Source organism: Lepisma saccharinum, chromosome 1 (genome assembly GCF_977018435.1).
Source record: "Lepisma saccharinum chromosome 1, izLepSacc3.1, whole genome shotgun sequence".
NCBI classification, from domain to species: Eukaryota; Metazoa; Arthropoda; class Insecta; order Zygentoma; family Lepismatidae; genus Lepisma; species Lepisma saccharinum.
Window position 1 is genome coordinate 92,143,423 of NC_139229.1, and position 13,686 is coordinate 92,157,108.

Genomic DNA, 13,686 nt, shown 5'->3' on the forward strand with positions numbered 1-13,686 from the left:
ATGGGATGATGATATGTGAACATTTCTAGTATAGATAATATTCGTTAGTAAAATATACATGTAATGAACACCAGAATACACTTATTTATTGCAACATTCACATATCTCTAAGTATGTGTACTGAGTGAATTTGATTGGGTGGGCAATCGGGTGGGCACAGGAATTTTTGGGTGGGCGCTTGCCCACCCGTGCCCACCCCTGTCGCCGTCCCTGCAGTTGTGTGAAGTTAATTCTTCGATTCAACTAACAAGCACATTGTTGTTCTGCGCAGACAAGAACAACAGGACTGTATTTAAGATATAAACGAATGGAGAGAGGTGAAGATTTTTAAGTGCAATTTACAATGTAAGTTTTTAGATCTTCAGACAGGTTGTATATTACAATTTTATGTAAATGTGAATTCATGCAGTTGTGATTCTTGTACATGCTATTCAGGAACTAATCTAAATCTTTAAGTGCCTATTTGGCACTGAATAATAAATTTAAAAAAAATAATAAGTGCAGAGTTCTGGAGAATTAGCTAACATTAGAAATATCTTAATCAAACGAACACTGCGTACGTATAATGCGAAACATTTCATATCCTCTTCTGCAGTTGAAAAATAAAGTTTTCATATGTGGCAGTGGTTTTGTCGATACTTTATGTAAAGGATGTAGAATGAAGAAAATCCCGTAATATAATAATTTTTAACATTTTTTATTTGATCGTGAGAAGATCTAACAAAATCAAATTACTTTCTATAGTGGATTCCGAATAACAAATGTCCAGTATTTCAGCAATAAAATCAGGACCAGAGGAAGCAAGGTATTTTTTTTTTTTCAGGCGGGACAAACGAGGTACAATATTTCCGCGTAATTGTGTTGTGCTCTCAAAAATATTTTGCTTCAGTTTGTAGTTATCATGTTACTGAAATGCTATTTCAATATTTAGCTGTGACTGAAACGAAATTCTTTGTGTGAAATATATAATTTTTTGTTGAAATTCACTTTCCGGGGAGCTCGTCCCCTTGCTTCCTTCCGGACGTCTAGGTTCTTGAGATGATTTGACGCAATATGTCCTTCGATCGTTCTCTCCTTAAATCAGCATATTCTCTTCAAAGAGTGAGACAATGGTCCATAATAAAGTAGTAATATCACATGGTTTGAATTAGCCACATAGGATTCTTGGCATACGCCTAGTAACATTAAAATTTTAGGAAGATTTTGTGTGCAATACACAAATGTTATTTTTTTTTTATTATTGTGTCCTCCTTCATATGCCCGTGATATTTGTTATCTGTCTATTGTTGTTACATGCCTGGCACATAAATAAAAATACAAACCTCAGAATATTTTTTCTAACAAAGTATCAATATTGCAATTTGCCTAGTCGTAAGGCTATTACCTTGTAATTAAGCCTCCCAGTGGTCGATTCTGAGTAGCGCAGGCACAGACCCGATTAGCCTACGTGTGCATAAAATGAACCTACAATTTGCCAATCTACACCATGTTGTTTGCTTACTGTTTTTACTTTAGGCCAGCACAAAGTTGTGGTGTACAGGAAAAGGTCTTATGAGTAAACTTCAGTAAATTGCATTCAACAGCACAGAAAGACACACAGCACAATCTCTGCAGCGACAGTTTTTTCCAAAATCATCTGGCACTCGCTTCTCACATCAGAAATGGTAAATGTCTTGAATTTCTTACCAGTATTTTCATCACACACTCGTCATGAGTATAGCTCGAACGTTGGCATATTTCCGAAATAGCTTTTGCAATACCTTCTTGTCGAATCAGGTCGAGGTGATTCTTGTGTCACCTAGAAGATTGTTTCCATCCACGACTTCAACGAGCTCCATCTTTGTTTTATCCTTGTCTGGAACGTTAGACTTTTTGTCGCGAGTAACTGGTTTTGACTTTGCATTCCCATCGTCAGTCAAAGTCACGTTCACAAATCTTCTCAAGCTCTTGCTGTGTTTCTTCAATAAACCCAGAGGATCTTTATCATATTTCACAGATATCTCTCGAACGAAATCTCCAAATATTCTGTAATTGGTGCTGGTTTGCCAGATCCTCCATTTGGGCCTTCCTGATGTCGATTGGAACCCCCAGTGCGCCAAAAATGCATTGTTTAGAACCTGGAACTTATACCCGGCCAGAAACATTTCATAGACCTGAAACGAGAGCAAACATTTTGTTTAATAAGATTGTTAACTCTTTTAGGAGTATTTTTTTCAGTCACGTTGAATGAGAAAAAGTCGTGTTTTTCTATAAAATATGGTTAAGGGTGTAAGGCGCATACAAGCCGCATGTTTGTTTGAATTAAAATATAAATACGAACTCTTTCTTGAGCTGTAGAATTTCAACGTACAACTACGCTATTCTAGGAGAAATCAATCGATTTTTATTTATTGATTTTTTACCCTGCTTATACAGCAGTCATGTAAAATGTATACGTTTACTATTAGTATGTCTCGATGTTTATTATCTGATTCATATTTTACAATTAGTTGATTTTGAATGGATGATATTCAGCTTGACGTCATCACGCAGTGTACTCTGGGAAGAAATAGCGTATGAGAAGTGAGAAAAATTGCATTCCACCACTTTACACACTTTCACGGTTCCTGGAGGGCTTAAAAAATGTAGAAAGTACATATTCCTTCTTTGATCACGATAATAATACTTTGAATCACTTCTGCAAAGACCATACGCACAATGCTTACTCGTCATATTTTTAAAGCAGGATCTGACCAGCCCTGGCCCATATCCATGCTAATGGTTGAAGTTTTCGGGTGCGATGACGTATAACCGGCCAAGTGAATGCATCATTTCAATGTGAAGTCACGTGAAATGACAGAACGACAGTGTTGCAGTATGCAGATATTAAACACCAGAACAAGAACAATGTCTAGATGAGGATGTGGAAAAGGAGATTCGATAGCCACTAACGCCGTCAAACGGTTGGGTGGGAACTTTACGTCACATACCATGAAGAAGTAATAGGATCTGAGCTGATTATTTCCTTTGCGATTAGTCCACTCAGAATTAGTTCACTTCATCAAATGATTTACTAAATCTCATCACTTTACATTGTCGGATTCATTATTTGTTCAACATCTTCACCGAAGAAAAAATTATGCTCATTTCTTTGTTTTCCTTGACCCTGTACATCTAGGGTCAAGGAAGTCAGGAATAAGGTGTGTTATATACAGTGTACGTACACGTATAGATTGAATTGTATCTTCTCCAAATATGATGTATAAAGAAACAAACTGCCGCAGAACTAAGTGAGGTGAGTGTACAATTTTATATTACTATTATAGTGCAACCACAAGCAAAGGAACCTATGCAGACTCCTGACTTTTGTGCATCGTACTCCAATGTGGAGGGGAGGGGGAGAGTGTAGCATGCTCTCTTATAGCCCGAGTTGAACGAAAGAGGAGGAAGGTGCGAGGGGACTTTTCGACGACGGTTCTTTTTCTTGTGGTCGCTCTTCTAAATAAGGGGAGCTGTGATTGGTCATAGCATCATAGTACCATAGAATCGAATTCGTAGTAGTTGTTGTGGTCGTATAGATATCGCAATACTATACTTCAATTTACTGAACTGTAACACTGATCAAAAACTTACATATACACACAAATTTTAAAATTAAATACCACTCTGGCGGGGAAAACTATATAATATCCACATTGTACGAGGGGAGGGAGACGATAACAGGGAGGGTATGATACAGGAAATTGTAACTTGGCTCTGTGTAGTCTGTTAAAAAGGGTTTGTCTGTTTCTTCCTTAACGGGCAATGGAAGAATAGATAATTTGGCGTTTGTTTGATTACTCTGCAATCATAGGCAGGAGATTCATAACGTGATATTCTTTTGATTATATGAAAAAATACTGGTAATATTTTTAAGGATTCTACAGAGCAGAAGTTGAAAATTTATTATACAAATTAGTAATAGTATTTTAAATATTTGTGGCAACGTATTCAACGTATTCAATTCACTGAAGTATACTACTATGTAAGACCATTACAGACACAGTTATATTTATTTCATAGAACGTATAAGAGATATTAAAAAATACAATACTTCTGCAACTGAATTCTACCTTATGGTCAAGTTACAATGTAAAAATTAAACCATTAAGCTAAACTCCTACACCTGATCAAAATCTAATTACGGCTTCGCAGTAACGCAACTTAGCTTTGAACAAAACTTCGTGTATATTTTGTGCTTATAAAATACCGACACGGAAGTTGTCGTATTAATCATTTTACACATCGGTAAGAAGCCACACTTGGTTTCTACTGCAGAAATTAAAGACTACACATCGAATGGTGGAAAAAAATGTGCCCTTGCATGTTAAACTGATACTGCAGTGGCGTGCCCAGGATTTTCGAAAGGGAGGGGCAACGTACACTATTTTTGGTAGTCATCACTCCTTTTGCCATCTTTTCCTACATTTGACGTTCTTTCTTTTTAGGAATACTGGGCCAGAAGGGGGTGTTATAACCCCCACCAACTCCCAATTGGGCACGCCACTGCCTGAGAGAATTCATACCAAGTTTGCGTGAAAGCAAAGTTGAACAGTATTACATTTCAGGTTAGGCAGACTTTGATATATTCGCGGAAACTTGTTCTGCACTGAAGAAAAAAAAATAGAAGTGTAAATATAGCGTAAATAAATGCTCTTTTGAACTTTTATTTTCTGGTATGCACAGTATATTATCTTCAACGTACTTGGATGATGTATCTTGTGCTGAACTAAAATAAATAATAATAAGTGGTGTGCGGTATCTCGAAAAGTCGGGACCGGGATCAGAAAGAAAAATTCCGTCCCTATCCCGACTTCAGCAAATGACTTCCCTACTTTTCTGGATCCCGAGCAGTCGAGAAATACCGAATGGTCATTTTGAAATGGTATTAATTGTTGACGTTTTCTACACTGCAAGTGTCTGGAACTTATCGGAAATTATTAGTTTTCATTTCAGAAATGCAAAGAAAATCACTTAAGGTGAAAATGTGTAGAATTTGAGATTTCCCGACTAGTCGAGAAATTGCGAATATTTCCCGTCCCGAATGTCGGGATTTAAAAAAAAAAACATTCTGATCAATAATATTCTGTCCCGCATAACATTAAGTACCTATCTATATTTATTTACAATTTGTCTCAAGCCGCAAAATGTAAATGGGTAGAAATGCTCATTTGTGTACTCGATTTCGTGTGTTCAGTTTCTGGCATGGTTTCCTATCTGCATAGTGCAACACTAGCGCATAGATTTGGAATTCATTTCATGGATAAATTCACCTCTTACCGTCATTTCGTCATCACGAGTAAACAACGGATTGGCCCAACCTATACTTCTAATAACCTTGGATCTGATCTCTTTGCCCGAAATATGGCACAATGAATTATTGGGGAAGTTGTACGCTCAATACCGTCCATTAGTGTGTCTCGGTGTGCACATTCATTCTCTAATTCACATTTGCAATCTGTTGATTCTATTCTAACACAAGGAAATATGCCATATATCTTCGGATTTCAAATCTTATTTCAACAAAAGACAAGATCAAACTCATGCAAGTAGGCACATCGGCCATCTTTTTGTATTCGATAGTTTTGATATAACATAATTCGGAGGCCCTCACAAATTTGCAAAAAATGACAGCTGTGAGTTAAGTGTATTTTAGCCTTCCCAAAGACAATTTTATAAAACTGTTTTAATCAAAATATCATTATTCTTCAGAAAAACAACAAATTTCACGATGTCAGGACCGGACCATTATTTCTGAGGTTGGGTGAGATACAGTCATACACTAACATTTGGTTTGATCTGATAATATTTCCTTCATTTTTCTCTTTTGCTTGTTTTCAAGTAATTTTTATGTTATACGTAATGGAATTTACATCTTGTAACGTTTTTATATCCACATATTACAAACGCTACATAAATTGAAAATTTCACGTAAAATACTAGTTCAATTTTCCGCCATCAGAGGCCGTTGTCCTCGATAGCTCAATGACCAGTGCTGCCTCTGGCGGCAGACTTGGTACAAGCGCGCTGGGCGTAAAACCTCAGCAGTGCTCCAGAGACGCTTGAATCGACTGGAACGAAAAGGCAACACCCTTTGCACAACCTAGCCGGCGGGAGACGTACCCAGCGTGCTGCCTTGGTGGACGGAAGCCTTCCTTTTTGCCATTTGTACAATGGGCCACAACCAAAGAGAATAAGGACATTAATAGGGCAGCGGTATTACAAGGATATTGAGGCTGAACACTGTTTGGTATAGGTACGTAAACTCTCTGCTGTGCTATTGGGACTTAACATCATTGTGCCAACGTTCCACGTCGTCCTCCCTTTTATCACGCATAAAGTACCGTGCATAAATCTTTTTTTTTGTTTCACTCTTGTTTCCCCCCCCCCTTTTTCCCCTTTTTGTGTGCCACCTTTATGGGCGCAGTGGACGCTTTAAGTGAACTAACAAAAGATAATTATTAGCCAAATTAGTGGGAACAGAACAACTTAATTGTTATTTGATATTTGGTTAAAAAAGGCTATTCCGCCACTAGAGATTGTTGCTCTCGTAAGTGATTTCTAACAAGTGAACTTCATTTGTGTAACGAATGTGTATTGCATTTCGTCAATCTTGAGACATAATTCTCAGGCTCACATTTGACGTTTTGATCTGATGGTCAAAAAAGGCATGGAGTTAAAGTCCTCGTTACAAGGGAAAAATCTACAAACATTCAATTCTCCTTTTATTAATTGATTCAGGACGTTTGTTCCATTTGCTCCTTTCCATTTTTCGACGGTAGCATTAAGAATCGCGAGAATTGGGATAATATTAATTCAATGGGAAAACTGCAAATGTAAGGTAAATTAGCGTGATATAATTGAAGAATTGCTTGTAGTAAACGCATGAGGTGTGGTGTATTGTTAATTGTCTAATTTTTATGTTTGGTTGGGTCGAACGAAGGACCAGTACGCGTACTAGTTGCGCATTGTTAATGGAGCTTGATTAGTTGATGTGAATTAAATTTACACACGCAGGACGTGTTTTGGAATTTATGACGTGGACGCACGTCTCTTGTGAAATTGCTATTTGACTTATGTCGACCCTATTAGTATTGGGCTATTTTACGTGTTGTTTGTTGTTTATGAAAATACATGATAATTGAGTAATGTATTTTGTTGTTGATAATTGATCGTCGTAAATTGCAACCTTACATCACCTAAAATTTATAGTGTGTAAGTTAATACATGTATGCATAAAATACACGTCAAGTGGTAACTACAAATTGGGACCAAACTTACTATTGGCTAATCTTGGATATATATATATGCAGTAATAGGTAATAAGAGTGTATAATATAGTAATTGCGAGGACAAACAAACTCAATGGAGAAGGCACGGTGTGCTATTCATTGTCGGACCCTTTGACTTTATACGTACGTTTATATTTATATATTGTGTGTATAATTATTACAGGGCTTTGTCTCGCGCTTCTCGTCGATCTTGCTTGTTGACTCCTGCATTGTCGTGCGAGAAGGGCGACACAATAATCGTAATTTATGATATATAGTGTGGGTATTTAACCTATCCTTGAGGTTGCGATTGCCGCGCAGCCGCTTCCATATAAATATCGCGTGTAGTCACAACTTTACCCCACTATACCATTACAATCTACATTGCCTTCGAAGAAATCCACATAACACAGATATTCCAATAAATAAGTTTTGATTCTTAGCTCTTCTAAATATTTATATCAGCAAATTTTAATAACTGATATATTATTTACATATTGGTATCTAATTACATAAGATGCTACAAAAATTGTAAAGGAAGACAACTAAAGACTGAAAAGAAGATGAAGCAGTATTTCCTTGTCTGGTCATAGCTATTTAATTAACACTGTTTGACATTACTTAACAAATCATTTGGAATTTGACTTGAACAGGAGATACAAGAAGTTGAAGATTTTTAAACTAGCAAGAGAATAGAAAGAAGATAGAATATATTTCTGTACCTGGGTATTCCTTGTCATTCCAAAACCGACAAATCTCGTATCGTATGCAGGGACGTCGGCTTTAGCCACGTACACTGGTTCGTAAAAGAACGAATAGTTCTTCACATCATATGCCACGTCCAGAACTGGGGCTTGAGGGATCTTCTCCCATTTCCCGAGGTCCGACAACTTTTGGTTTTGAACAAAAACTTTCACGTGGAATCGACGGGCAAGCTGCTTCTTGATCAGGCCGAGAAGCTGGGATTTGTTCACTGGAACTAAGTCACTGGTATTCTTTATTTCGTAAACAGGGATCACGTATGCACATTTCCTGCACTCTTGGATGTCCAGACGTGACAAAAAGTCCTCAAGCTGAAGATCAAGGGCAGGGTTAGGTATCATGTCGACGTCAGAGCAGAGGACGTACTCGGTTGGACAATTCTGTCTCGCCATGTTCCTCAGCAGGTTCTGAGGGTACGCCATGCTTTCCCTCCATTTCAACATGGGCATTGGTCTTTTGGATAAAAGTTGGTCCAGCATCGCCTTGTGATCTTCACAGGTGCTCTCACTGTCAAATTTGTGGTCTGGGAGTAGCCGAGGTGGATGGTCCACGGGATATGAGAAGTGAAAACTAACCTTTTTCCTAATATTGGGAAAACACTCTCTGAGGTAGGTGACATAGCGGACAGCTAGGTCGAATTCAACATCTGGGGTGAAGAGCGACACGGAGATTGGTCCTGCCCACTGTAAGCCCATAGTGTAATATTGCTCATAAATGACGGATGTAGACTCAACAGACAGGTGACTCTGGAAGGTTCTGCCATTGGCTGAGCTTCTGCGCTGGTCGAGCGAGAAGTTTAGCGTGGCAGATCCTTGCCGACTACGAGAGACTTCGGACGTACTGGACACTGGCTGGACAGGCTGAGTATATTGCATTACGGTCTATCGCCCTTTATAGGCCCTCATGGCCGGGTGTAATTTACCTAAAGTCTATTGATTTATTTTGAGTTCTTAAAAGTGCAAGAAAAGGAAATTGTTTTAGTTTAGATTTTTGGTGGATTGCTCCGGGTCATGTTGGCTGTGGGGGGTTTTGGGCTGGGTTGCGATTTGCTCGGACTCGTGTAGCCTATACTTACTGACTGCTGACTATCAAATGGGACAAATGAAACTAGGTTAACTGGGAGATAATCCATAGACATTTCTGTTGAATTAATTGTATTTGGAAAGTATAAGTACTAATATGTTTTGTAATAAATATTGGTAAACGAATATTAAGTTCCAATTGTATACTTTAAGTACCTAATATATGATCATCCACTGCGCCGATAAGACAATCCTCGTCTCACTTCTTTGGTATTAAAGGGGAAACAAGAGACGTAGAGGATTATAAGAGCAGAGCATGGTTCCATGCTGGTTCTGTCTCTGGTACTTATGTACATTTGGCTATCAATATATCTATATTTCCAGTTTGGTTAGACTGTAAAATGGTGCTGTAATATGGCTCGGAATTATTATACAGTAGATATTACGGGAACAGTGGATGGGAGGAATTTTGGTCCGCCTTTTCCCCCACTTTCTTCAACTCGTAGAGAACATTCTGCTTCGCAGTTGTTAAATGAATTTGTAGGACCCTTACCACACACCCCAGAAAATACCCAAGGACGACAAAGGGAGGGGGAAGATGTAGAAACGTACGTAAAGGTACCTTGTAAACCTCGGTGGGTGAATAAACGCCCAAGTAAGCCTTTGGAAAGTTCGTCGTCGTCTGATGAAGACGAACGAGTATTATATAATAGGTCCGATTTGAGAAAGTTAAATATGGAAATGGCCAAAGAAAATTTGACTCAATTAATAGCTACTGTACCTATAGTTAAGGAAATTAATGCTGAAAGCCTGTATAGATTTTTGTATGTATTGCAGGGTATTAAAGACAGGAAAATGTTTCCTTCTCACGAGATTATGCTCGCAGTTTTACCAAAATTAAATACTGAAATGGGTAAATTATGGATGAAATGTATAATTGAAAATATCCCTTGGAATGATGTATTTCAAATGATCTTAAATAAGTATGCAACTTCTATTGGGAGACAGTATTTATGTAATAAATATGTACTGGGTAATCAAAGAGATAATGAAACTCCCTTAGAGTATTTAGAAAGTAGAGTTCGAGCTGCTAAGATTTTACAGTATGATATGGATGAATGCACTTTTGTAAGTTATCTTGTGGATAGACTTAAACCTCAGTATTCCCAAAAATTGTATCTAAAGGGGATACCTAATACTTTAAATGATTTGCAGAACGAGTTGAAAGTTTTAGAAAAACTTTCTTATTTGTCCAAGGATTTTTGGGGATTACATAATATCGAACGACAATTCAAGGCTAAAGGTTCTGCATTCAAAGAATATACGCCCAAATATTGTCGTAAATGTTCAGCAAGTGATCATTTTGAGCGATGGTGTCCGATGCATGTGAGAGGTGCTCAATTTGCTTTGCAAGGATTGCGTAGTGACATAGGACCCAGACAAGGTGGTGAAACTAATGCGACTGCTGTGTTTGTTGACTGTAAAATCAATAATCTGAATTTATTGGCATGTTTAGATTCTGCGTCAACATATAGTTTAATTAGTGAAAGTCTCTTAGATCGAATAAAGACTAGGGGAACTGTTCGAGAATGGGATCTTGATATGCAAGTGATAGTTGGTAACAACAACCTTATGAATATTAATAAAGGAGTTATGTTAAATGTTGGTCTTGGAAATTTATCGTGGACCACAACTTTTCATGTTTGCAAAAACATGCCTTTAGACTTAGTGCTTGGTGTGAGATTTCAGAAACAGTGCCACATGGTGATTAACTATTTAGAACAAATTGTTGGTTTTTCCGGAAGTGATGAGAAAATCCCTATTAAATGGACATCTGTAAGCTTATGCAAAAATTTTCGTGTTTTACAGAATATAGGTCAAAGACAAAGACAAGATCGTCCTTCATTTCCTGTACGTTCTCCTGCCCAGGGTTCAGCCAGCACAGGCCGAGGCGTCGGAGCTCGGTCTTATCAGCGCACGAGAACTGACCAAGGTCAACATGTAGGTTTCCAGCAGGCAGCAGGTGCGAACCAGGAAAACTTCGTCAGAAATGTAAACAATGGTGAGAACTCCTTTCGGAGCCAGTCCAGGACTTCGTGGAGGCCAAGAGAAAGAAGGCGTGGACTCGAATCCAGAGCTTCTGATGTTTCTGGCGCATCTTTTGGACAGTTTGCATTAGAGGACACTGAACAACAGTTATGTAAGTTGAAAAGTGAATTTTCTGATGTTATTACTTCTAAGCTAGGACGTTTAAAGAACTTTTCGTATAAAATTAAATTATATGATAATGTTCCTGTACATCGGAGTCCATATTTTGTTCCACCATCTAAACAACAGGAACTAGATGGAGTGATTACTGAATTATTAGAACAAAACATTATTGAAGCATCTTCGTCACCGTACGCAGCACCTTGCTTTGTAATTCCTTCTTCAGGGGGGACTAAAAGACTTATTTGTGATTATTCTGCAGTGAATAAGAAAATAATCTATGATGCGCACCCAGTGGCTAATATGGAAGAAACTATGGCTCAATTGAGTCAGGGGAAGGTATTTTCTGTTATTGATTTGAAAAGAGCGTTCAACCAAGTAAACTTGGATGAATCTAGTAGAGATGTAACAGCCTTTGTAACTCCTAATAATCAGTATAGATATAAGGTCATTCCATTTGGCATTAGTATTGGGCCAAGTTGCATGTCACGAGTTATGAACCAAGTTTTTCATGATTATAAGGGAAGGTTCTTACATTTATTTTGTGATGACATAATTGTTCATAGTGCTAATGAGAAAGAACATCTGGAACATTTACGTTTAGTACTGCAGAGATTACGTGAATATGGGTTAACGATTTCCCCCAATAAAAGTTGTTTTTTGAAAAGGAGAATAAAATTCTTGGGATTTATTGTGGGGCAAGGAAATTGTGAAATGGATCCAGACAGAATTGAAGCTATTCAAAATCTCCCTTCTCCGAGAAATTTAAAAGGATTATTAAGATTATTGGGTACCTTAAATTTTTATTCCAAATTTATTCCAGAGTATTCTAGTGTGGTAGCTCCCTTAAATGAAATCCGGACACCCAAAATAAAGTTTCATTGGGGTTCTAGGCAACAAGAGGCACTAGAAAAAATTAAAACTCTATTTAGAGAACATGTAATTTTGAAATTGCCTGACTTAAATAAACCGTTTGTTATTCAATGTGATGGGTCCTTGAGAGGATTCGGCTCTTGTCTTTTACAAGCTGATGAAAATAATAATCTGAGACCAGTGGCGTTCTTTTCTAAAAGATTAAAAGAAGTTGATAGAAAACGAACAATTTATGAGATTGAACTTATAAGTTTAATGCAAGCCTTATCACGTTTTGAATACTGTTTGAAAATTCAGCCTTTTATTATTCAATTAGATAATATGAGCCTTAGTTATATGGTTAAACAATCTCGGAAATATTCCAAATATGCGAGATGGATGGAGAAACTCTCTTGTTATAAGTTTGAAGTGGTGCACATACCCTCTAAGCAAAATGTGACTTCTGATTTATTATCTCGTATGTATGATTGGAGAGATTATCAAACTGAAGAATTAGATTCTGATTATGTTAGTAATGTTAATTTGGCCATGTTGGTAAACCCATTTCATGCCGATACCTTGAAGAAAGAAATGTTGAAAGATCAGGAATTGGCCAATATTATGAGACAAATGGAGCAAGGTATAAATTTCCCAAATTATAAATTGCATCGAGGTTTCTTATACAAAAGAACTAAAGCCAAGAATTTTCCTTATAGGATATGTGTACCAGATAATTTGAAACATCCTTTAATATTATATTATCACACTAATATGCGAACAGGATCTCATGGTAATTGGTTGAAAACACTTAAGCGTCTACAGAGACACGTTACTTGGGAACATATGTCTCAGGATGTTAAGGATTTAGTTCAATCTTGTGATGTATGTCAACGAGCTAAGTGTAAAAACACAACCCCTGAAAATATATTAACGTCTGAAATTGTAACAATTCCTATGAAAAGGTTGTACATAGATATTTGTGGACCATTACCTGTATCTAATGGTTATAAATATATTTTTGTTCTGGTAGATGGAGCCTCAAAATTTTGTATATTTGAGCCTATTAGGAAATTGAGTTCAAAGGTATTGATTGATAAATTAGATCATATTTTTATGACTTATGGCTATTGTTATGAGATTGTATCAGACAATGCGTCATATTTTGTATCAGATGCATTTACCAGTTATTTATTTAACCATGGAATTCAGCATATTAGATTATCTGTTGGCAATCCTCAGGCCAATTTAAGTGAAAGATACATACGTACTTTGAAAACTGCCTTGAGATGTTATTATTCAGCAGATCAAACTAAATGGCATGAAGGTTTGAAAAAGATACAGTATAGTTTAAATTGTTCATACCATCATACATTGAAGTATACTCCGTCGGAATTGTTTTTGGGACGACAATTGTGGGATCCATTGGAAATCCAATGGCAATTATCTGATATGGATTTTAATGTAGCAGATGGTAATTTGCAAGATAAATGGAAAAATGCTATCAGAAATATGCAAAGGGAATGGGAAAAGAGAAAACAATTGTATAAGAAGCG

General features: G+C 37.2%; 1 protein-coding gene across 1 annotated transcript; it reads right to left on the reverse strand.

Annotated features, from left to right (window-relative positions):
* Positions 1-834: 834 nt before the first annotated feature.
* On the reverse strand, positions 835-8,746 carry LOC145984272 (beta-1,4-glucuronyltransferase 1-like). The gene is made up of 2 exons (XM_083117906.1): positions 8,012-8,746; positions 835-2,153 (listed from the first exon to the last, which is right to left on the reverse strand). The coding sequence occupies exons 1-2, from the start codon at positions 8,744-8,746 to the stop codon at positions 1,773-1,775; spliced, it is 1,116 nt and encodes a 371-aa protein (XP_082974032.1). The 3' UTR covers positions 835-1,772.
* Positions 8,747-13,686: the final 4,940 nt, after the last annotated feature.

Coding starts and splice junctions, on each gene's coding strand:
- LOC145984272 (XM_083117906.1), bottom strand. CDS start 8,746: ATGGGCTTACAGTGGGCAGGACCAATCTCCGTGTCGCTCTTCACCCCA. Junction 2,154..8,011: donor GAATGACAAGGAATACCCAG/GTACAGAAATAT, acceptor CTCTCGTTTCAG/GTCTATGAAATGTTTCTGGC.